This window comes from Talaromyces stipitatus, genomic scaffold (assembly GCF_000003125.1).
Source record: "Talaromyces stipitatus ATCC 10500 scf_1105507295527 genomic scaffold, whole genome shotgun sequence".
In the NCBI taxonomy this organism is placed as follows: Eukaryota; Fungi; Ascomycota; class Eurotiomycetes; order Eurotiales; family Trichocomaceae; genus Talaromyces; species Talaromyces stipitatus.
In genome coordinates, this window is record NW_002990114.1 from 4385490 (window position 1) to 4409214 (window position 23725).

The window sequence follows — 23725 nt, forward strand, 5'->3', positions numbered from 1 at the left end:
GCTCTAGCCTCTTGGAGGTTGTAGCTCTCCACACTTATCCATCCAGCCATCTATCTATCTTCAACGTGCTTTACTGGTGTCGCATCCGGATTCAAACGCCTCACGCAGAACAAATACCCTTCAAACACTCCTTTCAATCGTCACCGTCGTCTTTTCGAAATCGATATACTCGCTGCTGTATCCTGTGAACCAGGATACTCGGAGTATACCACAACTTGTACGTAATGGCTCCCGAGTTCACCGATCCCCGCATGACCTCGATTAAACCTCGCATTCGCTACAATACTATTGGAGGCGTGAATGGACCATTGGTTATCTTGGATAATGTATGTTACTTGTTATAGGGGAGGATTTGAGCGCGGGCTTATAAGATTGCAGGTCAAATTTCCGCGATATAATGAGATTGTCTCTTTGACATTGCCCGATGGAACGGAGAGGTCTGGTCAGGTTCTTGAGGCGAGGGGTACGTATATCTGTGATTGTTTAGCGGGTGCCGACTGACGTTTTCATAGGTAACAGAGCTGTTGTTCAGGTATGACGGACCATGTCTCAGTGTGTCGACAATACTGACTATAGGATAGGTTTTCGAAGGCACACCCGGTATCGATGTGAAGAGGGTATGTATGACACCTTTAAGGTACTAGAGGTAAGCTAACAGTCACAGACAAAAGTCGAATTCACAGGACACAGCTTGAAACTCGGCGTCTCCGAAGATATGCTGGGCCGAGTCTTTGACGGATCGGGTCGAGCAATCGACAAGGGCCCCAAAGTATTGGCCGAGGATTACCTCGATATCAACGGAAGTCCCATCAACCCTTACTCTCGAGTCTACCCCGAAGAAATGATTTCCACCGGTATCTCTGCTATCGACACCATGAACTCTATTGCTCGAGGACAAAAGATCCCCATCTTCTCGGCGTCTGGTTTGCCTCATAATGAGATTGCGGCTCAAATTTGTCGTCAGGCTGGTTTGGTTAAACCTACCAAGGATGTGCACGATGGTCATGAGGATAACTTTTCCATTGTTTTCGCGGCTATGGGTGTTAACATGGAGACTGCTCGGTTCTTTACGCGGGACTTTGAGGAGAATGGTAGTATGGAGCGTGTTACGTTGTTCCTCAACTTGGCCAATGATCCTACGTAAGTTCTCTCAATTTTCGTTCTTTATGGGGGAGGATTTTAATCTGCTGCAGGATTGAACGTATCATTACCCCCCGTCTGGCATTGACAACGGCTGAATACTACGCATACCAACTCGAGAAGCACGTCTTGGTCATCTTGACTGATCTGTCAGCCTACTGTGATGCTCTTCGTGAAGTCTCTGCTGCTCGAGAAGAAGTGCCCGGAAGACGTGGTTACCCCGGTTACATGTACACTGACTTGTCGACCATCTATGAGCGTGCCGGTCGTGTCGAGGGTCGTAATGGATCTATTACTCAAATCCCCATTTTGACCATGCCCAACGACGACATTACTCACCCCATTCCTGATCTGACGGGTTATATCACCGAGGGACAGATCTTTATTGACCGTCAATTGGACAACAGAGGTGTCTATCCTCCTATCAACGTCCTGCCGTCGCTCTCACGTTTGATGAAGTCCGCTATTGGTGAAGGTCGTACCCGAAAGGATCACGGCGATGTCTCCAACCAACTGTATGCCAAATACGCCATTGGTCGAGATGCCGGTACGTCTCCCTGATTTCTTTCCCCATTTCTCTGCATCAATACTAATCACAGGATTGAACAGCTGCCATGAAAGCGGTCGTCGGTGAAGAAGCCCTCTCAGCCGAAGACAAACTCTCCCTCGAATTCCTCGAAAAATTCGAACGATCCTTCATCTCCCAATCCCCCTACGAATCCCGCTCAATCCATGAATCGCTCGACATAGCCTGGAACTTGCTCCGTATCTATCCCAAGGATCTCCTCAATCGTATCCCCAAGAAAGTCCTTGATGAATTTTATGCTCGTTCTGGTAAGGCTGGTCGGAAGACTGGTAGTGGTGGAAATAAGGATACAAGGGATAGTTCGGAGCCGCAGCAGCAGCAGAGTACGGCTGCGACTGAGAGTTTGATCTAGTTTCCCTGCCTTTTTGTTTGGTTATTTTCATTGTAGCTTTTCATTCTTCTTTGTTCTTTTCTTTCAGTTTCGAGTTATATGGTATACTTGATGTATATTGTGGTGAATAATAGAAATGTGAGTGACATTACATACGTTCAAACTCAACAGCTACTTATATACCGGATTTCCTTTGACGCCGTTTGGCTTCCCCTTTCCGTTTTCGGTTCGTATTTGGAGTTACAGATGCGCATGTGGCGCTTACCAGTAAGTTTCAAATCACTGTACAGTTCTGGCTATGAGGAAAGGAGGGTCGCCTCATATTTCCACTGGTCTCAGCCTGGATTGCTTAATTTGGAATTGAAGGGCATCCTCCTTGTGAATACTAAAATAGATGAGTATATTAGAGGTGCACTTTATCTCCAGATTGGACTCACTTCTGGACAGATTGAATTGGGACTGAAAGGCCTTCTCTTCGTTATAGCCAGATTCTACAGTATGTATGCCACCTAGCAATTGAAGTTTGCTGACATTGAAATAACAGGCTATGAAGAAACAACTTTTACCGCGCTACCTGATAAGGGTATCAACATTCGGTCACCATGTGAACTGACCCGCATGACTAGAAAACCCGTATGACTTAAGAATATCACACGATTCAAGGAAGAAATTCAGCAGCAGAGTGACATGAGTGAGGCTGTGAAAGAAGAGGATCCTGATCTCTTTCAACGATTGGAAAAATCTCTGGGAACCAAGCAGGTACAACTTGCACCCCTGGAACGTGATCTACAGTTACGCGACAGAGATCCCCATATTGGCTCAATACACAATGGAAAACTCGGCCATATAGACTACACCACAACATCATTGCAGACAGGTAAACTCATCATGGACCTTGCATTGATACAGATGGACTGCTTGGCAGACAGGAAGCCTGAGGAGATTTATTGAAAGATGAACAACACTGCCTAGCGGCCCTAGCCTCAACAATTCCGGATTATACTACAGGTAACTTCTGGGAGGTGGACTCGTTGGGGGACTCCCAGGATGCTGAGAATTACATCAAGATGATTGCAAAGTTATCACGGAGTTCAAGGTCATATTGTTTGAGAAAGACGATCAACCAGCAAATCGGATGGTGGATGCCTGGGTGATTAGCTGCCCCCGGATATATGAAGAAACTACGATCCTCGGTACTCTGACCTACAGCCTATTAGTGATAAGTGGCCTTTTGCCAATGCTGGCGATTCTGGCTCGTTTGTCATCGCTGTTGCAGGTTTCGAGTGTGGTGGCAATAATAATCAAGTCCCGATGCGATTTCAGGACCCTGTGTTGTCTCCAAGCGAGCCATTCATTGTCGGTCTGATTTGTGGCTAATCAGACAATTGCAACTTGACTTATTTCATTCTATTGAATGCAGTCAAAACCGAAATCGAATCGTTGACAGGGAGAAGATGGTATGGCCGCAAAAGCGCTCCGAGGCCCTTGTTGAGAAAGTCATCAAATGAAGGAATATCACCACAGAACGGGATGGAGTTCTTGCTAAGAATTAGAATGCGTCTCACCAGATTGGAAATGGTGTGGCAGAACGGGAATGGAGTTTGATTTGTTTACACAGTACACTCACTTCACGTACGGAGTACAGTGAGCTTCAACGGAGTCTGAAAAGCGTGTCTGGTGCACAAGTTGCAATTGCATTCGACTCATAACCGATTTTCATTTGAATAGACAAGGGAGAAAGAAGAAAACTTGCTATGATCCTATCACAGACCCTATTACATTCTTCATCAGGGTTCGCAGGCAGGGGTTCAGTCCATTCTGGGTTGACAAGCATCTCGTCTTACGCACAGAATATAGAAAAATTGAAACAGACAGATTGTAATGCAGTCAGCAATGGGCATATTCCACGAACAGATGACTATGGGGAATAAGAAGTTTCTTGAGAGGTTTATTGCTGCCAATTCAATGAATCGAACTTTGGTAGAGGAGATCCAGAGGTGCAAAAACCGGTGTATAATGCTTATGACATGGGCTCAAAATAAGCACCCAGCAACAATGTACTATCGCTAGTTCTAGCTCAATATGATCTGATATTTCGATGTAAGAATTTGGTCTTAATCGAACCAATCACAATGGCGACTTAGCTTCAAGTCACATGACCAGGGCTTTTTCCCCGAGAGGATTCAGGACCGTTGAGCGACTCAGTGAGCGTCAGCCCGGCACTGAAATTTACTGTGAGGCTGACTGCGAGCGCCCTCACAAAAGCGGCGGCAGCTGAGAAAGGGAAACCCTACCCGGCAAAGAAAATATGGTATGTATACTCCGTAGTCCACCTAGGTATCAAAGTCCGTTCATCGATTTACGTACTACAGTACCCATAAACCTCAAGGGGTATCATGATATACCAAAATCCAGCAGTATGACTCAAAATAGTTCTGTAACAGAAACTAATTCATTTCAGGATATCATAGCACAAACACACAGAGAGAAACACAATAAAAAACCAGCTAACCATAGATACAAGCCATTGCTCGATGCCATACACAAATCCCCGCTTCGCAAAACGCCGAAAGCTCCATCCGAAATTTTGAAAACAAACTCCTGGAGAATGATATATAGACACTGAAAGAGAATAGAAATGAGTAGACGACGCTTAAGCCTTCATGCGCCAGAGTAGAGATTCTGGGATGTGTAGATAAATCAATCAATCTTCGCCCCCGCCAATCCTCTAGGTGTGGTGAGATTGTTTGATAATCGGATTCTCCGAGTATTTTTTGTATGTTTCTTGAGCTTCTTCCGAGCGACCATTACTGGCACCGAGGATTTTGTGACGAGGTAGTTTGAGAATGACCCTAGTAGAACTCTGTTCGGTTATTAGTATGGTATAATAATAGAAAGTGAAGAGGATTGTCTTACCCTTTGAGAGCGCTTCGGCCTCTGGACCCAAGGACTACGAGTGTAGGTTCGAGACCGTCAATCTGTATAAGTCAGTAGACTTTCGTTATAGGTGAGATTGGGGATTCCTACAGCTTCTGTGAGTAAGTGTTTAGGACTCTTGCAATGGATAACCTCCACCGCGACGCGCACTTGCAACATCGTCTTCCTGAGTAATCGCACACAAGTATTCGAGATATCCTCAATAGCACGAAGACGTTCCTGCTCAGATCGGGACAGTGCTCGCGAATCTACCGAGTTGGTCCGTGAATTGGCCTTGCTATCTGTTCCGCCGAAATAAGCCGCGAGAGCATTTGGTAGTAGACTTGTAGAAGAAGCAGCCTGATATTTCATGGCTGTCTTTTCGGTCTGCTTGCCCACGATATCCGTCGTACGTCTGATTGCCGTTGCGCCGTCACCGATTTGCACGCCAGTGTTCAAATCGACGCCAGAAGCATTTTCGTCAGCTACAGCATACACGGCAAATAATGTGTCGCCATCACGAAGGATTGTTCCGATAGTCCATTCCAAAGCATATACAGACTCCTCACTAAGATCCGTGGCAACCAGGTACTTTCGCTGTCGTCGAAATCCTTCCTCTGCTTCTTGCTGTAAACGAGGAAAGTCGCCTCGGATAATGGTGCGAATTGCGCGATCGGGAATGCTCGTATCGACAGAAGACAGATGAATACTGAGATTTTGCGCTTGTTTAATATCTGACAGATCGGCTTCTTCGTCTGAACCGACTGGTGTGTTCAACCCCGATCCATTGTGATCGAAACTCGTATGGGGATGAACGCCAGACCTTCTCGGTCCTGGCGATAGCACCGTCCTGCGTCCGTTGGCTCGTCGATGCGTCACAATTGGTCCGTTTAGTTCTTCTATACGATCGTCAGTACTGGATATCTCTCAGGTAACCTCTGTATGCGTACCCTCTTCTTGTAGCTCATTGAATAGACCAAGCGCACCGCCTACACTTGGACTGCCCTGCGGACGTGGTCCCGGCCCCCTCTTCCCACTCCAACCTCCAGGTGGCGCGGGTGATCGAGCAGGCGATGTTCCCGGCGAAAGCCCGGTTTTCGTCTTACTCCTGCCTCGAGGCGATTTGCTTCTCCCGCGAGGGCCGACCGGTCCCTTGCGGATATCGTATAAATCTTCCTCTTCAGAGCTCGTATCATCTTCTTCATCGCTGCTGTCTGCAGAATCGGAATTCTCGTCTGCACTTTCCGTCCTGTCCTTTGTAAGACGTCCGCTTCGATCCGGATCGTGGAGTGAAGCCTTGGAGAGGGTAGGTGAAGTACTAGCTTCAGAGACAGTATCGGGCGCATCGTTGTCCATGCTGCTGGTGGACAGTCTATGTTTCTTCAGGGAGAATCGACGAGATTTTGGCGATGGTACAGCGTTCGACTGCAATTGTGATTGGGAGTGCGGGTGAGACTGAGTCTGAGACTGCGCCGGTGTGCGGTAGCGCGGGGATAATTCCAAGGCGGCGGGGGCTACACGGGGCCATGTGTCAGCGATTTCCACCGTTTGTCTTTGAAATCAATTCATCCAATCTCGACAATTGTACACACACACGCACTTCAATATTGAATATCTCACTATGAAGAAAAATGACTTACCAGAGTGCTTCTGCGGAAGAACAATGTGGGGAACACTCGACTGCATCCCATACAAAAATCCCGCATCAATGTCGATTTCCCGCTCCTCCAACGCCTTCTGCTTCTTCTCTTTCTCTCGCTTCAACTGCGTCACGCTGTCCGACGACCGACGCTCAGGTTCCGGCTCCTCTGCATCGTCGCTCGGCTCGTAGATACTATCATCCCATTCCGAGAGCAAGGTGTTGGTCCATGGCGACGAACTGGCTAGTGGGCTGCTCACGGATGCCCGACGGCCACTTTCGGTCTTTTCCTGTCTGCTACTATTTCTGAGAGGAATCAGAGTCTTGCCGCGATTACTGGCGATGCGACTGGGAGCTCGGGGGCCTTTCAGTCCGTCGAGATTGCGTAGAAGCTCCTTTCGCTCTTGTTCCAGGGTCTGTTCGAGAGACATCTTGAGCGGTCTCTTCTGGTCTTTGTCTTTGCCGAACATGGTGAGAAAAAGAAGAAGAGGAAATCCGGGGAGTGCGGGGGAATATGTTTGGCCACCAACGCCTAACCTAGCCGCAAGCGGAACGCCTAGACAGGCTGAGTCGGTCGAAGTGGGAGCCTAAGAAGTCACCGTATGATGGTGGCGGTATTTCAATCCCCGGCACTGATCATCTGGAAGACGCCCGGCGGGATGATGCAAAGCCGTCCTGTAGAGACTCTGGAGAATCGTAACTATGTCTATTCGACTCCGGCCAAGTGAGTAAGCAGCGGAAACAACTGACTAAGGAGGGAGGAAAGCACTTACTACTTATACAGAGCGCTGCCTATGTGCAACCACGGATCAAAGAAGCTTTGGTGGTGAGTACCAGCTGTGCAACACGCAACTCACTCACTGTAACCTAGTCACCAGTTTTATAAATTGAAAACAATTCTAGTCAGAAATAATTCAAGCTTTCTGCTCATCTACTTAAATCATTGCTATCCTCGCCTCCCTATCTCCTTGCTCTTCTTGGCTCGCGGGGTAAGGAGGCTTGGAATGTACTAGGGCCTGGGCATTGTACCTACACCTTTAGCCATTAACGTAATGTGCTTTGAACTAATCGGGCTGGTCGAGACTCCTTTTCCCAACTGGACTGACTTTGACATTCGACGCCATCGAGTGTGGCTTTTCCATCAATGTCGGTGACTCAAAAGTAGAGACGAGAGAAGAACGGAATCAGGTATCGTACACCGCAATCTCACAGATATCTGTTACTAATTTGGTCTCTACTCCCCTTGTCATATTAAGTCTCGACACAAACACCCAATGAGAGGATGTTATCCATGAGTGTGTGTTAATAATCACCTGTAACAGATTGATATACTTGCCAAGATGGTGGTTCGACTAATGCAACTCTTGTGTGACCTGGTTATCTTCAGATTCCAGTAACGACAGGCTGGAAGACAGGCTGTCACTGTTCAATGCACTGATTGATTCTTGATAAATGGACTTGATACATAACCCTCCAATGATATCCGGAACTCCTCGCTACTATACCCTTATCCTGAACCTTTATGCTGAGAAATAAACATATACTAAGCTCGAATCAAGCTTTAGAACGCTTGCCTTTTCCTCTGTTAGAGCTCTTGCGTGCGCCAACAGCTGCAAATGCTTCCTCGGGCGGTTCATCCACCGCAGACCGTTTCTTGCCTTTGCCCGCGGATTTTGGTGCGTACTTGGCTTCAAGGTCATCGAAAAAGTTGGCCGCCCGGGTCTTTTGCCGTTGTTGAATCAAACCCGCGAGAGCATTATCGTCTTCTTTTGTAGGTTTGCTCTTCTTGCCCTTTTTGGCCGTTCCTTTCTCTTCCAATTCCTTAGCAGCCTCCTCCGCTTCCTCGGCTTCTGCCTGTGCACGCTTCAACCGTTTTTGTCGTTTACTTTCCGACTCCTCTGTATATTTCTTCCACGCCTTCACTTCCCCATCGGCAATAGCCTTGTCGATAATTGCCCGGAACCGCTCATCGTCCTCCAGCACACTACTAAGCATAACAACCTCATAAATCCGATCCAGGTCACCTTTGTACTGCTCAAAGGCTTCCAACAGGTCTTTCCTCTCTCCGGCCGAGTTTTGGTATTCCTTTTTGATTTTCTCAATCGCTGAAACGTCGACCATTCCCGAGAACTGCTCCTTGTAGAACTCGGTCCAGTTGAAATCATCGTCTTCTAAATCCAGGGATTCGGATGTATTGCCAGTGAGGTCGTAGCGACGTCTTCGACGCTCGTCGGAGAGGATGGCGTAGGCGAATGCGATTTGTTGGAATTTTTCTTTTGCTTCTTCTTTTTCTTCAGCTGCAGCTTTGTCTATTTATCGTGAGTCTTTTAAGGTTATACGCAATAGCCATCTGGTCATTGAAGCATACCTGGATGATGTCTCAGGGCCTTCTTCCTGTATGCGCTCTTGATATCATCGGCTGTTGCCTTTTCATCGACGTCGAGGACTTCATATGGATTTATGGAAGCGGGGGGTTCGCCGGCCAAATCTTCGTCTTGTGACATTTTGTGCCCCTGATGATTTGTATGGTTCGTTGAAACTGATAGTGCTGAAGGTGGGTAATGATAAATCGAAGGAAGACGCGCCGACGCGACGGGGCCAATTAATTACGGTTACATATTTACGGTATTTTACATGTCGTCCCGTAGAACTGCCGTTACCTGATCGTAACGTCAATACACTTGAGACTTCTCACCTGTAATCATTTATTTCTCTCTACAAGGTATAATACTCTAGATACATACATCTGCAAGTAGATAGGTTCATTCCTCATGTATATGATAGGCGGATATTATTATGTTGAACTGTGAACAGCGTAACATCCTGTCTTCTTTAGGCAGTTAGGGCATCTCTTTAGGGCTTTCCGTGTCGTATCTCCGATTGCACGGAAGTTATCATTTCGATTGGATTTCTTCCATTCTGACTGGCAGGAGGAGAAGTCGTTGCATTTTGATACTCCCATATTGTCCGAGAAATTGATAAGAAGATGATGTAAGCGGGACATGACATCAGCTCTACCATAGGTCCGATAACATTTTCCTCTTGTCCTAACGCAACAAAAACCACTACTACACCTCTCTCGCTCGGATACAACTGCAAGAAAATGACATCCTCCGAATCAAGTCACCTCAAATACCTCCGCGAATGCCTAAAACTCGCCTCCAAATCCCCTCCCCGCCCAACAAATTTCCGCGTCGGCGCAATCCTAATCCTCCGCCCTGACACCCCCGACGACACTTCCTCCGACGACAAAATCCTCTCTACAGGCTACACAATGGAACTTCCCGGAAACACACACGCTGAACAATGCTGTCTATCGAATTATGCCGCTACACATGGCGTCTACGAGGAACAAGTCGCCGATGCGTTTCCGTCTCAGGGAGAACGAAAGGGACGCAAGATCTTGCTCTATGTTACTATGGAACCTTGCGGCATTCGTCTAAGTGGGAATACGCCCTGCGTACATCGTATAATCCAAACACGAAAGCGCAACGACGATAGTAACAATAACAACGGGATAGACAAGGTATATTTCGGTGTAAAAGAGCCAGGCACATTCGTCGGCGAGTCCCAGGGATGTAAAATGTTGACCGAGGCGGGTATTGAGTGGGAATTTGTGGGTGGATTGGAGAATGAGATTTTGGCTGTTGCGACGGCAGGTCATGATAAGGGGAATCAGAAACAGGAGGCGGAAGAGAGGGGATCGAATATTGAGGCTATTTCGCAGGAGGAAAGGGAGAGGCAGGCGCAGTTACCTAAGAATCCAAAGAAGAGGATGATGGATGCTGGTGTAATAATAGACTTATAAACTGCACAATATTAAAAATATTACGAATCAAGTCAAATGTAGTGATATGATCACATGACCACGTATTAGGTATCTCGCGGAGCGGCACGCGTCAGCCAACTGATCAACTCGACTTTGAGACGAGACTGCTCCTCTAGAAAATAAAAATTATTCAACTATATAAGCAAAAAAGTCGATCGCCTACAGAATCAACTTATAATCCTACTTACGCCCGCTCCACACAAAGACCAAAATGAGCCAATTCCCCCATGGCCGAAAATGCCTATTCATCATCCACCACTACCAACACAGCGCCTCGCGAGACCAAGAAGCGCGCTCATTACCGAGATGATACCGACAAGAATATACGTTCTAGAAAATATGAGCAAGATAATGAAATCGAAAAAGAAGCAGAAGAATTACTCTTCTACCCTGCATTCTGCTTCCCCGCATCCCCGACACATTTCACATGGGTCAAGATGAGTATTGCAGATATCCATCATCTACAATCTCGAAAAGGCTTTGAAGGTCATCTACGCTCTACCTTACTTCAAACAATGATTTCGTTCTAACGGGATAATAGGCCAGAATATATACTTCTACAAAAACCACCCGATCCAATTCGTCTGTGTAGCCGGCTACATCGTCTCCCGACAAGAATATGAGCGTCGCACCCTACTCACGATAGACGATAGCAGCGGCACAATACTCGAAGTCGTATGTCTCAAAGCGCCTGTCAAGAATTCCGCGCCCACAGAAACACCTACAACAACCGAAACGACAAACGTAACATCCACAACCCGAACCCCCATCGACATTTCAACCCTCCAAATCGGCACCGCCGTAAAACTCAAAGGCACATTATCCCAAAAGTTCTTCAATCAATCCGATAATCCAATCATGCAGCTAATCCTAGAACGTTTCTGGCTGCTCGCCAATACAACAGCCGAAGTAAAATTCTGGTCCGAGCGATCACGATACTTAATCGACGTCCTCTCTCAACCATGGCATTTGACTCGAGATCAAATCGAATCGTTGCGTCAGCAAGCTTTATCCCAAGAACGGAAGGTAATTCGCGACCGACGCCACAAGCAGGAGAGACAGAAACGTCATGACGAAAAAGAGGAGAAGTATCGCAGACGAATATTGAAAAAGTGGGAGGTTGAAGAGAGACTCAGGGCGGATGAAGATGAGAGGGTGAGGGTTGATAATAGGAGATTGGAGAGGTGGTTGGCTTTGAAGAGGGAGGGAAAGTAGAATTATCATCATGATTGTGAAATCATATACACTTTTGAATAATAGATACATACATCAGAAAAAGACAAGCGCTATGATACATACATTATTCATTCATATCAGATACAACTCAAAAGGTATCATTCCAAAAATCCAATCCGATCCGAAAGAGAGAAAAAAGAGAAAAAGAGACTAACGATATTTGTACTCATAATCAGGTCCTCCCTGTCCACCTAATAGACCTCCTCCACGGTAGTAATCTTCATCAGTCCACGTACTCCTACCAGTTCCACTGCCTAAATGGTCATGATACCGGCGCTCACGCTCCCGCTCCCGTTCTCGTTCAAGAATTGCATCATAATCCCGCGGATCGTCGCGCTCATAGTCACGATATGATGCTAGACGATCGTTATCATCGTCGTACAAGTCCAACGCTGTACTGCCCACGCCACTGGTCTTGTAGTGGTGGGTACTGTGGCCTCCTCCAGATGTCACATTCGCATAAGTCGGATCGTATGAGCTAAGGTCGGGTTCTGAATGGCGATAATCGCCTGGTCCGTTTGCTTTTATGCCGACGGATGAGCTACGTCTTCGACCGGGTTTTATTGATGAGGCTGATCCATGGTGTGCATGGCCGTGTCCGGTTGTGTTTGTTGCTCCTCGACTATATGGTTCCTGTCGCACTGTAGACGAACCGGAAGTCGACTTGTTCGTCTCTGATGTTTTCAGGTTTATGGCTGTTTCCTCGTATTTCTTACCCAAACCTGGTTGTGCAGTGTAGGGTTTTCTCTCGCGTTCGATCGGACGAGCAGTTGTGACTTCTTCATCGCCGTCTAGAGCCGTGGAAGTTTTGTCTCTTTCTTGCGAGTTTGATTTGGATCCTGAGACAGTGGCGGGAACACGCTCTACGGTGGCTGGCGGCGGTCTAGTTGGTGACACATCTCTAGGCTTGCTCTTTCGAGGAGGCGATTTTGATCGCTCTTCGGGTGGACTTCGTGGAAGATCAACCTCGCAATGAGTGATGATGGAAACTTCCAGTTTCTCCAATATCTTCTTATCCGGTGAACTGGGAAACAACCGTCGTGGAAGTTCTTTAGGAAATCGCTCTTTCCTGTCGTCGGGATTGTTGATCGGCATATCCAGTACGGTTTTCTGCAATCGAGCAAACTCCCTGTCCGGATTGGCTTGAATCATAAGCGTGTACCATTTCTCGAATCCTCGAGGTGTTAATCCTGGTACATCTGGCCGTTCTTTCAAATTCTGCGGGTCCTGAACAAGGTGATGTTCTGCTTCAATGTCTCGGTAGATTCGTGAAATGGACGATGTCCGGTCGTCAAAGATGTCTGTCAACCGCTGTTAATATGTAACATGCTAAAATAGAATCTATACCCACCCTGCCATGGATAAGTATCCGTCGGAACTTTGGTATCTGCATAATATTTCTGCATTTTCTCTGGAACAACTACAATCGTGTTTCCAGGTGGATAGTCCTCAATCTAGTGATGTTAGCTGCCCATCCTCGTCCATTCAAAGGGTATACATACCAAATGTACTGCAATTCCCCGTAGAAGCTGACCCAAACGTGGTGTTGGCTGGCCATCCTCAAACATCTTTCCCCATATTTTCTCCAAAGTTGACATATTATCAGTAGATGTACGCGCTGGAACAGTATTCCGTTCTAACACACTGCCTGACCGATTATCCGGACTTGTCTTGGGCTGCGTCTCTCGTCTCTCCGGTGGTACGGACATTGTGGCTCGTCCACGAGTCTCCGCTGGTTGAGCACTGTATGTCGGCTGTGGGTAGTATGTTGACTCCGGCGCCGGTGGAGCGGAGAATGGCGCGGGAGGCACCGATTGTGCCTGGGGTGGTTGTTGTACTGGAGGTTGCTGCTGTAGTGGCGGTTGTTGCATCGGTGGCGGTGGAGGAGGAGGAGGCTGCTGCTGGCCTTGCGATCCTTCTAGCCCGTAGGCTTTGAGTTGCTGAATCACAGTAGCTGTGACTTGCGAAATCAGCTCTGGCGACAAAAAGTTTGGATTATTGTTGTTGCCGGCCGGATTTGGAATCGCCGAGGGAATATCGTTTCCAACATGGCCGTACGGCGGATTGTTCGGAGTTGGCGAGCTGTTCCGATAAGATGGTGATGGCATGCGGGGTTGAGGCATCTGAATCTGCTCCGAAGCATTCTGGGACGGATATGGCGGCTGATAGGATGTAGGCGAGGTGTAAATCTGTTCGTTTGTATCCTGAGTGCGAGGAGGTTCGTAGGGACCCGGAGGGCCTGAGGGGTCGTAGTACGAGTTGTATGCCATGTTATATGATGTTTCGCTTTTCAGAGAACTGTTGGCTACCACACAAGAAGACCGCTGAAGCAGTCGACTTGTTTGGTTCAGAGATCAGAGACGCCTGTCGATGGTGATAGAAATGAAGAAAACAGATCAAAGTCTCTGAGCAAATTCGCCTGATGTTGGCCTGATCTCAACGGGCCTCCTCAGGGTGAAGCGGATTGACACCTGACCAGCGCCAGAAGAGGGGCCGGATTGCGAGACGACAGAGCTTTGAATGCTCACACGAGATCTGACAAAATGGACAAACAAGATGAGACAGATTCTTGACCTATACGCAGCAAGGAGTAAGAAGCCAGCGAATTATTTTAGAGGAAGAGAGGATGACAGAAGAAAGAGAGTAGAACCTTCTGTTCTATAATCATTTTAGCCAAGATAAATCATGTTACATACGTCACACCTGACTTTAGGTTGTTGAGGCTTTACCCGATCAGGTAAGGCTCTAGGGTTGTGGCTGCCTAAGTGTTGAGAGTACCGCTTCAAGATGATCTTTTTGACGGTTCTACATGTCCATCAAGATGGAGGATTCGAATCGGCATTCTACCGTGGTATAGGCATATCTAAATGCGGGATCCATCCACCGGCCCCAGCAGAAGCAAGCGTACCATGGTTCACAATGGCAATAAGCTCTGACTATTCGCCGTGATGGTTAATACTCTTGAAAGTAAATATGCATCCGATGTGAGAAGAGCAGGAACTGTATTGATTTGCATTCTACCTAGGTAAGGTCCAAGGAATATGGGAAAAAGAGAAACAAACTGAATATCAGTTAGATGGTTGGGGAAGCAGACTCGGCACCCCCAGTACGGATCTGCTTATGGAGTCTGCTTCGATCTTTGGCGCCAATAATGGTACGACCAGACGGGTTTTCAGTTTCATCTTCTTTGGTTTTGTCGAAGCGCGTGGGATCTGACATTTTCAAGATACGAGCACTGCGTTCCGGATCGGCTGACTATATACATTCAATGTTAGATATAGACAAGGGGACTCACAAGGGAATGTTAATCATACAGTGATTTTAGCCCAGCCTTTAATTCTCCTCTCAGGCTCAGATCCTTTTGCCGGTACTGCGCGTGTCAAGGCAGGTGGTGCCATTTTCTTCTCAGCCTCAACGGCATTCTCGTTCCACCCGGAATATTTGGCGGCCATACTGGCGGCCCGGGTGACCGCAGCAGACTCGGCCTCTGAAGGAGGAGCTGTGGATTTGGCATCCTCCTGCTCGAGCCACGCTCCACCTGCTAGTTTCTCGTGGTCCATGGGGGTAAGCTGGCGACGAGACATTGAAGTGGCTGAGAAAATACTCGGCACTGGGAGAGGCACTCCACCTTCACTCTACTCTGCATCAACCTCGATCCCATTTCTGTGAGGTCGAGCACCTTACCTCCGGCACAGTTGACGCGGTTTCACTTGGTCCCTCGGTAACACTGGAAATATCATCTTTGTCTTCTCCTTCCTCCTTGGTCCAGTCCTCTGAAGTCATGTAGTACGCGACGCAAGTCTTGCAGGTCTATAGAGACATCCCGTTGTCAACCCTCGAAGGGTTCATGGGACAAGAAGGGGAAGAACTTACTGGGTCTTCTTGCGAGCGCTGGTTCTTGGTGAACGCCTCCACTGGCTTTCTCTTTTGGCAACGATGGCAGTAAATGGTTTCAGGAGCGCTGCATCCAGTGCAGTTCGTGCAGCGGCTAGAGTGGCACTCCAAGGCAACCTTCAAACCAACATTCCCAATTTTCGAGCGCAGATTTCTACGCTGACTTTCAGAGTAATTGCTGATTGGTTGCTTTGAATGGCATCCCGAGCACTTGAGTCTTTGACGGAGTTAGCTTCCTTGACCTTGTGACACTCATTAGAAAACATACTCGCTAGGCAGGGGAATGCTTTTGACTCTAACCAGTCGTGTATCATTAGCGTTGGCAGATCCTCAGCTCGAAGTCGGTCTACTCACCGTTCAACCTTTGCAGCAGACCAACCGCCAGCCATGATGGACTTTTAAGTCTGTCGCAGTTTAGCTGGCTTGTAAAATCGACTCATCTGAGATGAGAGGCAGTCATACCTCGGTTAGATTCACTTCTAGAAATAGAAGGCTGATGTAGAATGGATGCCTAGGTGACAGCGGAAGTGACAATGACAAGAAAAGATGAAGATAGGAGAGAGATCAAGTGGTGAAGTGAGGGACAGGAAATATAAAGAAAGAGCGACTCCCTTACCGGGAGGCTCCTTCCTCTTTGCCCTGACAAACGACTCCTCCAGACAAATAAAGGGAGGTCGTCCAATAGGCGCTTACTTCATTGTGGCTATTCTAAGCACCTAGTTCTGAAGGCGAGTAAGTACAAACATTGTGCGTCTTTCTTTCAAGGGTTTTGTTTCCATTGTCAGGTGAGGCATAGAAGTAATGGACAAAGCCTACTTCACCAGTGACTCAAGGACCAAATGATGACATATTTAATCTCATTCTGCTGCCCTCACTTGGGATGGTCTCCTTATGATTGTGTTTGCTTCTTCAGATCTGGGGACTCAGTCCCAACGAGCTGATCGACCAAGTATCCCATCATGGGATCTTGCTTATTCCCTCCTACTCGAATGTCGGTCTATATCTGATGGCTAGCTGTGATTGTACAGACTACTTACTGTTATGCATTTGGGCGCAGTGGATCACTTAGATATGCCATGTACCTGTAACTCCATGATGGTTGAAGTCCAGAAATATATATCAAATTATCAATAGAGATTGTACCCCCTACTCTGGATGACCTCGTCATACTTGCTCATATGCCATGACACTGACAAACTTGAGTCATCGGATAGCATTCATACTTTTATTCAAAGAGCAAAGAGATACAATACACACTCCAGTCCCAGTATACCAGCTTCAATGTGAAGAGTTGAGTTGAGATATCTTCGTCCATCCATATTTGTACTAGTTTAAAGGGTGGGACGTGAAAAAAGTGTTGTGTTGACCAATTAAAAAAGCAACATGCGCGGATGTACCAATGGGAAGCGGCATTAGTCAGGAACAGAACCGAATTGGTGGACTGCGAGGATGCCCAAGGCTCCAACTGACCAGCAGAGAGATTGGTAATGTCTTTTGGAGCAGGCGTGTAGAAGAGCTCTGGGAGAGACGATCGAGTGATTCTAACAGTCAGCTGCATACAAATCCAAAAGAACCAACAGATAGCTGGAAGACCAACAAAAAGAAACCTCAATTCCACCCAATTCATTCCAGTGGTAAGCGGTATGCTTCCTGGAGGGGCAGAAACAGACAAATTACTCTCCCATGTACCTAGACAGACGACTCACTGCAAATGCCAGATCCAGCATGCAATCACCCCAACTTTTAGCCCTGAGATAATGCAAGTCACATCTGCTTATCGAAGTACCTTAGTTGGATTTACTAATCGCATGACTACACTGAGAACTGATTGTGTGCCGGCAGGGGTCGACATGAAGCAATCATATCGGACGTTGGAGATGCCTTGCTTTTAGGGCATGCAGTTGGGTAGGCATTTCACTTGGGGTCATCTGCGTGTCAGACGTTGATACGCGGAAATCCGGATTCCACTTGACAAATCACTCGTTGGTATTTAGTCGCATTTGCACTAGGTGATATGAATTCTTGATTTATTATTTTATTTTATTTCTTTTTCTCTTTTGTTCATTTTCAAGAATCTAATCCATTAATTTGGGAAGCCTTTTATTATTCGTAGAATCGTAGGATATTCTTAGTGATCGACTTGATTGGGGCGGATGGGATTTGCCGAAGTACTTCTACCGTCGGCGTAACTGAGGTAACTAGAGCTCCCCTTTTGCTTTAGTCCATTCACAATTACCAACCCCATTTCTTAATTCTTCCACTCGAGTGTCCACTCTACCGGGCTTTGGTCCGCCTCTGAGTCTGTGATGGGAACGTGTGATTAATCTGTTCGGCGCGATCTAATTGGACAGGACAGAATTTGACTGATAATATGCCACATGGGGGAAGGCCTAGAGGGTCTAGAGGCAGTGAGGCACCCTGAGGGAATGTGATCAGATCGCCTGAGTCCCTTCTGTCTCTTTGTTGCCTTGTACGGAGTACAACCGCTCGGTACTTCGACTGAAATATTATCTATCAATTGAAGGGATTCATTCTTATTCATTCTTTGTGCTATGGCCCATAGTCATAAAGACAAATATTCAGGGGAGGCGCGATTATCCCCATGACATTGGACATACACGGAGTAGCGCGGGTAGCTCGGTTCCTGATGATACATGCCCAAAACGCGATGAAATGCCACATGCAGGAAAATACAAGCAGCAAGCCCAATAGTCACGGCGTAATCGTAATACACACGCACTTTGGCTGGTCCCCTGAAATAGTCTACGGTGGATCTCCCTCCGCCAGTCAAATTCTTGTCCCAGGACACTAAACCCTATCCGGCTAGCACTCCCCTTGCTAAGAAGCTAGCTTCCTTAGTCCGGTCCCCCGGCCCCAAAGAGTCGATTCGTCAAGGATGGGTCTGGGACGGTGCGGTGCGAAGCGCCGAACAGCTAGCTCGTTCCTTAAACTGCTCGAAATACGGCTCAAACGTCACCATCAATATAAATATATACATACATAGTATATATATACCGGCATGCCAGCTTATGCATCATATGCATCATATATTTCCATATCATTGCTTATTCCACAACAGTACGTAAACCCTGGAAAGCGTCAATAATTATCGAGATGCGTCAGGATGAATAAGCCAACAGTCTAAATTACGCGTGACATTTGACACTCGCTCAATGCTCAGTTACCAAACACCGGACTGTCCTCTGGAGCTCCCATGAAAATTGTACGTAGGATGTTAAGCACGGGGGTTCGGGATCCACATCCCTTGGCTTCCGGGACACCGTCGAACTTACCAATTGTACGGACTCGCTTCATTCCGTATTGTTTCCCACTTTTTGCGAATTCTTTTTGTCTGATCAGACTTGGCTACTTGACTCTTGAGAGTGTGTTTGCTTATTAAACATAAAATACGTAAAATACAAACCACAGTCGACGCGTGCCTTCCTAGCTGGGTTACCGTCGTATTGACTTAGTGGCCGAATCCCCTCGTAATGTAATGCACTAATCCCAACTGGGAGGGTAAGCTTCCTTCCTTCCCTTTGTCTGCCAATGCTGCAGCACCGCACCTGCCGTCAAAACCCACTTTTTGGGGCCAGCCTTTCCTCCCGCCCAAAACGAAACACGACCTTCATCTGAAAGTCTGCTCTGACAACAACGACAACACCCAAAAAGCTCTCCACACTCACTAACTTTGTACTTTTCGATCGTTGCTCTGATTTGCCCTCGTTCAATCAAACTCAGAAAAGACGAGAGTCTGTTTGTCTGCCACTCCAAGAGATGCACCTGTCCCTCCCAACCCGCTAGACGCAGTGCAGTGCAGTGCAGCGCGGTCTGGCGTCCGAAACTCCTGCTCCAGTATAGACACTCTTCAGCGACAAGAGATTCCTTTTAAATTACGCGACCCTGCGGATACTAATGCCGCGACCGATCTCCGATTGACTGCGTCGTGTAGTCAGTCTCTCTTAACTTGCCAGATTCTCATCGAGACTATATACCCTAACCTATACCTACACCACGTATTATCATCGACCGTTAATTACCGCGTCCCGTTCCCTGGTCTATCTGCGTCCCACTGCTGCCCACTGCCTTGGGCTGTCGTTCCGTTCCGCTTCTTACACGCAGTCGCTCACCGTCAATTCGAGCCAGCGAACCCACGAACGCCTGCTCATCAGATTCACCACTCATCTACTCTGCAGTGGACCTTCTAGGCCAATACACACTCTTTTTGCTCGTGTCTCTCGCTTCATCAACAAACAACCGCGTTAGCTCCTTTAGGCCGGATTGCAACAACAAGAACAAATCTCTAGTCCGGGCTTTCTTTTCTCTTCATACTCTTCCTTCTCTTCATCCACAACTCGTCTCATCATTCTGACGCTCCTGGTCCCTGAGAATTGACTTTGCGGAGGCTCGCGCTTTCAAAGTTGACCCAAAAAAAGAAGAGACAAAACTCAATATCACACCACAGCTTGTGTGAAACGACTGACACGCCGTTCCCCCGACTCCTCCAAACACCTACGTACGTATGATTGTCTGCTCTCGAACACGATCATTACCGAATTGATCGTTTTTATAAAATCGCGCTCTAGCACCTGATCCGTGCGAAGCAAGACGACTGTCCTTTTGTTCTGGAAATTTGGTGACCGCCACGCCGTTGACACTCCTCGTCTCCACGGCCCCGTCTCATCTCCCGTTAAGTCTTAGGCCGCTCCCACTAGTACCACTACTCGTCCTTGGTGGTATTACTAGGTAACCCGTCCAGGGGCTTCCGCCTGCGATTTGAGTCTTGTTAGCTTAACAGTTGCCACCGATCCGTTTCCGCCCTCGTGGAACCTTCGCCGACTGTTCCAAGATCTCCTTTCCATCTTGTCCTGATTTCGAAGCACCCCTCTTAGCTCCTCCTGTTCGAGTTTCTCCCTTTTCAGACTTTTCTACATCTGCTCACAGTTGCATACTCACCGTATTCACTCCTTAACAAACTGCAATTCCTCGGTTATATACTCTCTTTAATCACTACTCCATTCGTTCCTTTTTCTTGACACATCAATTGATCTGCAACATCACAACTCTACAACATCACGCAACACACTGTTCCGAAACACAACTGTCTACTACTATAATTGAACTCAGAGGATGAAGACGGAGTCTTGTTGAATTGGTGCGAGTCAAACACAACACCCTACAAACCATTCAAATCTTCGCCTGGTGAGTGCATGACGAAGCTCTGCTGCATGTCGTTGAGCTAATCCAATCAAGGTCACTTGTACTTTCTCAAACCATCTGCAGGCAGACGACTAGAGAACAGACATGGCTATCTCTCACGAGTACTCCCTCAGAGGGACATCACACAGTGCAATGGCCCTTGAAGACCGATTTGAGGTGATCAAGGAAGTTGGTGATGGCTCCTTTGGTAGCGTCGTGCTGGCCCGAGTACGAACTGCAGGGTCCAATGTGGCGCGTCGTGGAACCATGGTACGTAATGGTCAATACCCGTTGGAAAACCCCACGGCTTACAACAAGATAGGTTGCTATCAAAACAATGAAAAAGACATTCGAGTCGTTTGCTCCATGCTTGGAATTGCGAGAAGTCGTCTTCCTTCGCACACTTCCTCATCACACTCACATTGTCCCTGCCCTAGACATTTTCCTCGACCCATTGAGCAAGAAGTTGCACATTTGCATGGAGTACATGGATGGCAACCTGTACCAACTAATGAAGGCACGGGACCACAAGTACCTCGAAGCAAAGCACGTAAAGAGCATTCTTTATCAAATCATGTCCGGCCTCGAACACATTCACGCCCACAACTTCTTTCACCGCGATATCAAACCCGAAAACATTCTCGTTTCGACGTCTGCGCCGAACGATTCCTCTACCTTCAGCCGATACTCCAACCTTGTCACTCCTCCCTCTACTCCTCCTACCTACACTGTCAAGATTGCCGACTTTGGTCTCGCTCGCGAAACACATTCGAAATCTCCGTACACGACGTACGTCTCCACCCGGTGGTATCGGGCTCCGGAGGTGCTGTTGCGTGCTGGAGAATACTCAGCCCCTGTAGATATTTGGGCTGTGGGTGCTATGGCCGTGGAGATTGCTACGTTGAAGCCATTGTTCCCTGGTGTGAATGAGGTTGACCAAGTGTGGCGGATTTGCGAGATCATGGGTAGCCCTGGTAACTGGTATACCAAGTCTGGCGCAAAGGTTGGAGGTGGAGAATGGCGTGAAGGTAACAAGCTTGCACAAAAGCTTGGATTCACTTTTCCCAAGGTAAGCGTCATGTTCATATCCTATGTCCGGAACGAGTCTAAATATCAATAGATGGCCCCTCATTCGATGTCGAGCATTCTGCAAGGCCCTCATTGGCCACAGTCTTTGAGCAGCTTTGTGACTTGGTGCTTGATGTGGGATCCTCGCAACAGACCAACATCCGCTCAAGCACTCAACCATGAATACTTTGCGGATGCACTCGACCCATTTAGGCCCAAGTCCTCGGCTTCTAGACTGCTTGGGCGCAAGGTGTCTGAAAAGAGTATCAAGCCCACGACCACCGAGAAAACCACTGAATTGCCCACGTTGTCTTCCAAGCCTTCGTGGTTCCGAAGATCATTGGTTTTGCGATCTGACAGCCCTGCTCCCCTTCTAGAACCGGAACAACCTGCACGACCGCCAGCCGTTTCCTACAACACCGTGCCTGAGGCACAGGCATCCAAGGGTCGCTCAGTCAAGCGAGCAACATGGGCTAACGGTGCCCCGATGCCAATTTTGCCTTCTATCAGGCCTGTCTCGCCTCTTTCAAACGCGGTTACTGCCCAAGCCAATAGCAGCGTCGCTCACGGCAGTGATCAGACCACGACAATTCGGATAGAAGAGAACGGAAAATCTAAGAAAATCGGTCGCCAATTGTCTGTCAATTCCAACGGCAACCATTATGCTGACATTCATAGACAAGAGGCAGAACGTGCTCTGAATGGTCTTGCTGGTGGCACAAATATATCGGCACAGAAGGAAAGCTTCTTTTCTCACCTCCGAAAACGTGCTAGAAGACTATCGGGTCGCAACCAGGCACCTGCAGGCGTATCAGCGGCTAACTACGACATTGAAGCAAATGCAGGTTGCTCACCGTGGCCAGCCCGCTCATCGGTTGTCTTGGATTCTGGCGTAATTGACTCGAAGACGAGCGACTTTTCTGATGTGGACAAGACCGTACAGGGTTTGAAATATCACATGTCTGCGGCAGCCAATCCTCCTCCTCAGATGACGTCGATCCCTAACCAGACCCCGTCCAAGAGGCAATCTGTCCCACAAGTGCCCATGCGGTCAATGACCGAAAGCCCAACTCCCACTGTGGGCGGTCCGATTTCTGGCCGAACGCGCAGAGCTTTGCAGATGACATCGCATCCTGTTCATCGCTATGAAACACCAGAAGAGGAGGACGAGCTGTTGGATGAAGTTCTTCATTCAGCGGACAAAGCTGCCCGACGGCTTGCACAGCATTACGATTCAGAGTCCACTTCGTCATTGTACAAGGAGGATCATCGTCTTTCTCATTTATTGAACGAGTCAACACGCACTCTGAACCCCTACCCGACGCCTTCTCCTTCGGCCAAACGCGATGGTGTTTCGTTCGGTGATATGGAGAATACACCAATCAGACAAGGTGATGTTTCCAAGAGAAGCGAAGACACCTCTAGCCGACAATGGCCTACTCCGCCATATGGAGAGCAAGAATGGGCTAGCTCTGTTGCCAAAAGCATTCTGTCTGGTTCTACATACCGATAAATGCCGTGCTTTGTATATTTTTACTTGGGTTTGCATTTCTTCTTTCAAGGGCCGTCTCTTTCTCGGTCTTCGCGCTTATCTCCTCATTGCATCTGCGTCGGGGAACCATGAATTAGGGAAAAGTGGACGATGCAACGGGTTTGGCGTACGGTTTGGCTGGTCATTTATTGGGTTTCATCCTCTTTTCTCTCATCTCATTCCATTTCTTAGCATTCCTTCATATCGGCGGCATTTTTTTTCTCTTTTCGTGGTCTTTTTAACCACATTGCTTTCTTTACTATTTACATACCCCATTATTCTGCCGCATATAGATGTATCATTTACCTGATTTCACTTTCTATCTTCATTCCAACATACCCCCTTGATCTGTTTTA

At 47.7% G+C, this 23725-nt stretch overlaps 8 protein-coding genes across 8 annotated transcripts, besides 2 other annotated features; 4 read left to right on the plus strand and 4 right to left on the minus strand.

Moving 5' to 3' along the window:
• Window positions 1–224: 224 nt before the first annotated feature.
• On the plus strand, window positions 225–2078 carry TSTA_096410 (V-type ATPase, B subunit, putative; the record flags this gene model as incomplete). The annotated part of the gene is made up of 7 exons (XM_002479310.1): window positions 225–326; window positions 379–463; window positions 513–532; window positions 582–617; window positions 665–1140; window positions 1194–1687; window positions 1750–2078. The coding sequence occupies 7 exons, from the start codon at window positions 225–227 to the stop codon at window positions 2076–2078; spliced, it is 1542 nt and encodes a 513-aa protein (XP_002479355.1).
• A 2679-nt stretch (window positions 2079–4757) lies between these two features.
• On the minus strand, window positions 4758–7082 carry TSTA_096420 (universal stress protein family domain protein; the record flags this gene model as incomplete). The annotated part of the gene is made up of 5 exons (XM_002479311.1): window positions 4758–4920; window positions 4974–5035; window positions 5085–5872; window positions 5924–6487; window positions 6614–7082. The coding sequence occupies 5 exons, from the start codon at window positions 7080–7082 to the stop codon at window positions 4758–4760; spliced, it is 2046 nt and encodes a 681-aa protein (XP_002479356.1).
• A 1084-nt stretch (window positions 7083–8166) lies between these two features.
• On the minus strand, window positions 8167–9116 carry TSTA_096430 (DnaJ domain protein; the record flags this gene model as incomplete). The annotated part of the gene is made up of 2 exons (XM_002479312.1): window positions 8167–8921; window positions 8981–9116. The coding sequence occupies 2 exons, from the start codon at window positions 9114–9116 to the stop codon at window positions 8167–8169; spliced, it is 891 nt and encodes a 296-aa protein (XP_002479357.1).
• Window positions 9117–9715: 599 nt separating this feature from the next.
• Window positions 9716–10564, plus strand: TSTA_096440 (DRAP deaminase, putative; the record flags this gene model as incomplete). Its single annotated transcript, XM_002479313.1, has 2 exons — window positions 9716–10402; window positions 10490–10564. The coding sequence occupies 2 exons, from the start codon at window positions 9716–9718 to the stop codon at window positions 10562–10564; spliced, it is 762 nt and encodes a 253-aa protein (XP_002479358.1).
• Window positions 10565–10668: 104 nt separating this feature from the next.
• TSTA_096450 (OB-fold nucleic acid binding domain protein) lies at window positions 10669–11656 on the plus strand (the record flags this gene model as incomplete). Its single annotated transcript, XM_002479314.1, has 2 exons — window positions 10669–10927; window positions 10983–11656. 2 exons carry the CDS (start codon window positions 10669–10671, stop codon window positions 11654–11656), a joined length of 933 nt encoding a protein of 310 aa, XP_002479359.1.
• Window positions 11657–11827: 171 nt separating this feature from the next.
• Window positions 11828–13947, minus strand: TSTA_096460 (uncharacterized protein; the record flags this gene model as incomplete). The annotated part of the gene is made up of 3 exons (XM_002479315.1): window positions 11828–12978; window positions 13029–13131; window positions 13180–13947. 3 exons carry the CDS (start codon window positions 13945–13947, stop codon window positions 11828–11830), a joined length of 2022 nt encoding a protein of 673 aa, XP_002479360.1.
• Window positions 13948–14749: 802 nt separating this feature from the next.
• On the minus strand, window positions 14750–15460 carry TSTA_096470 (uncharacterized protein; the record flags this gene model as incomplete). Its single annotated transcript, XM_002479316.1, has 3 exons — window positions 14750–14932; window positions 14992–15312; window positions 15362–15460. The coding sequence occupies 3 exons, from the start codon at window positions 15458–15460 to the stop codon at window positions 14750–14752; spliced, it is 603 nt and encodes a 200-aa protein (XP_002479361.1).
• A 2136-nt stretch (window positions 15461–17596) lies between these two features.
• Window positions 17597–17617: a sequence feature (AT_rich).
• A 1760-nt stretch (window positions 17618–19377) lies between these two features.
• Window positions 19378–19402: a microsatellite.
• Window positions 19403–20875: 1473 nt separating this feature from the next.
• Window positions 20876–23351, plus strand: TSTA_096480 (meiosis induction protein kinase (Ime2), putative; the record flags this gene model as incomplete). The annotated part of the gene is made up of 3 exons (XM_002479317.1): window positions 20876–21040; window positions 21093–21839; window positions 21891–23351. 3 exons carry the CDS (start codon window positions 20876–20878, stop codon window positions 23349–23351), a joined length of 2373 nt encoding a protein of 790 aa, XP_002479362.1.
• Window positions 23352–23725: the final 374 nt, after the last annotated feature.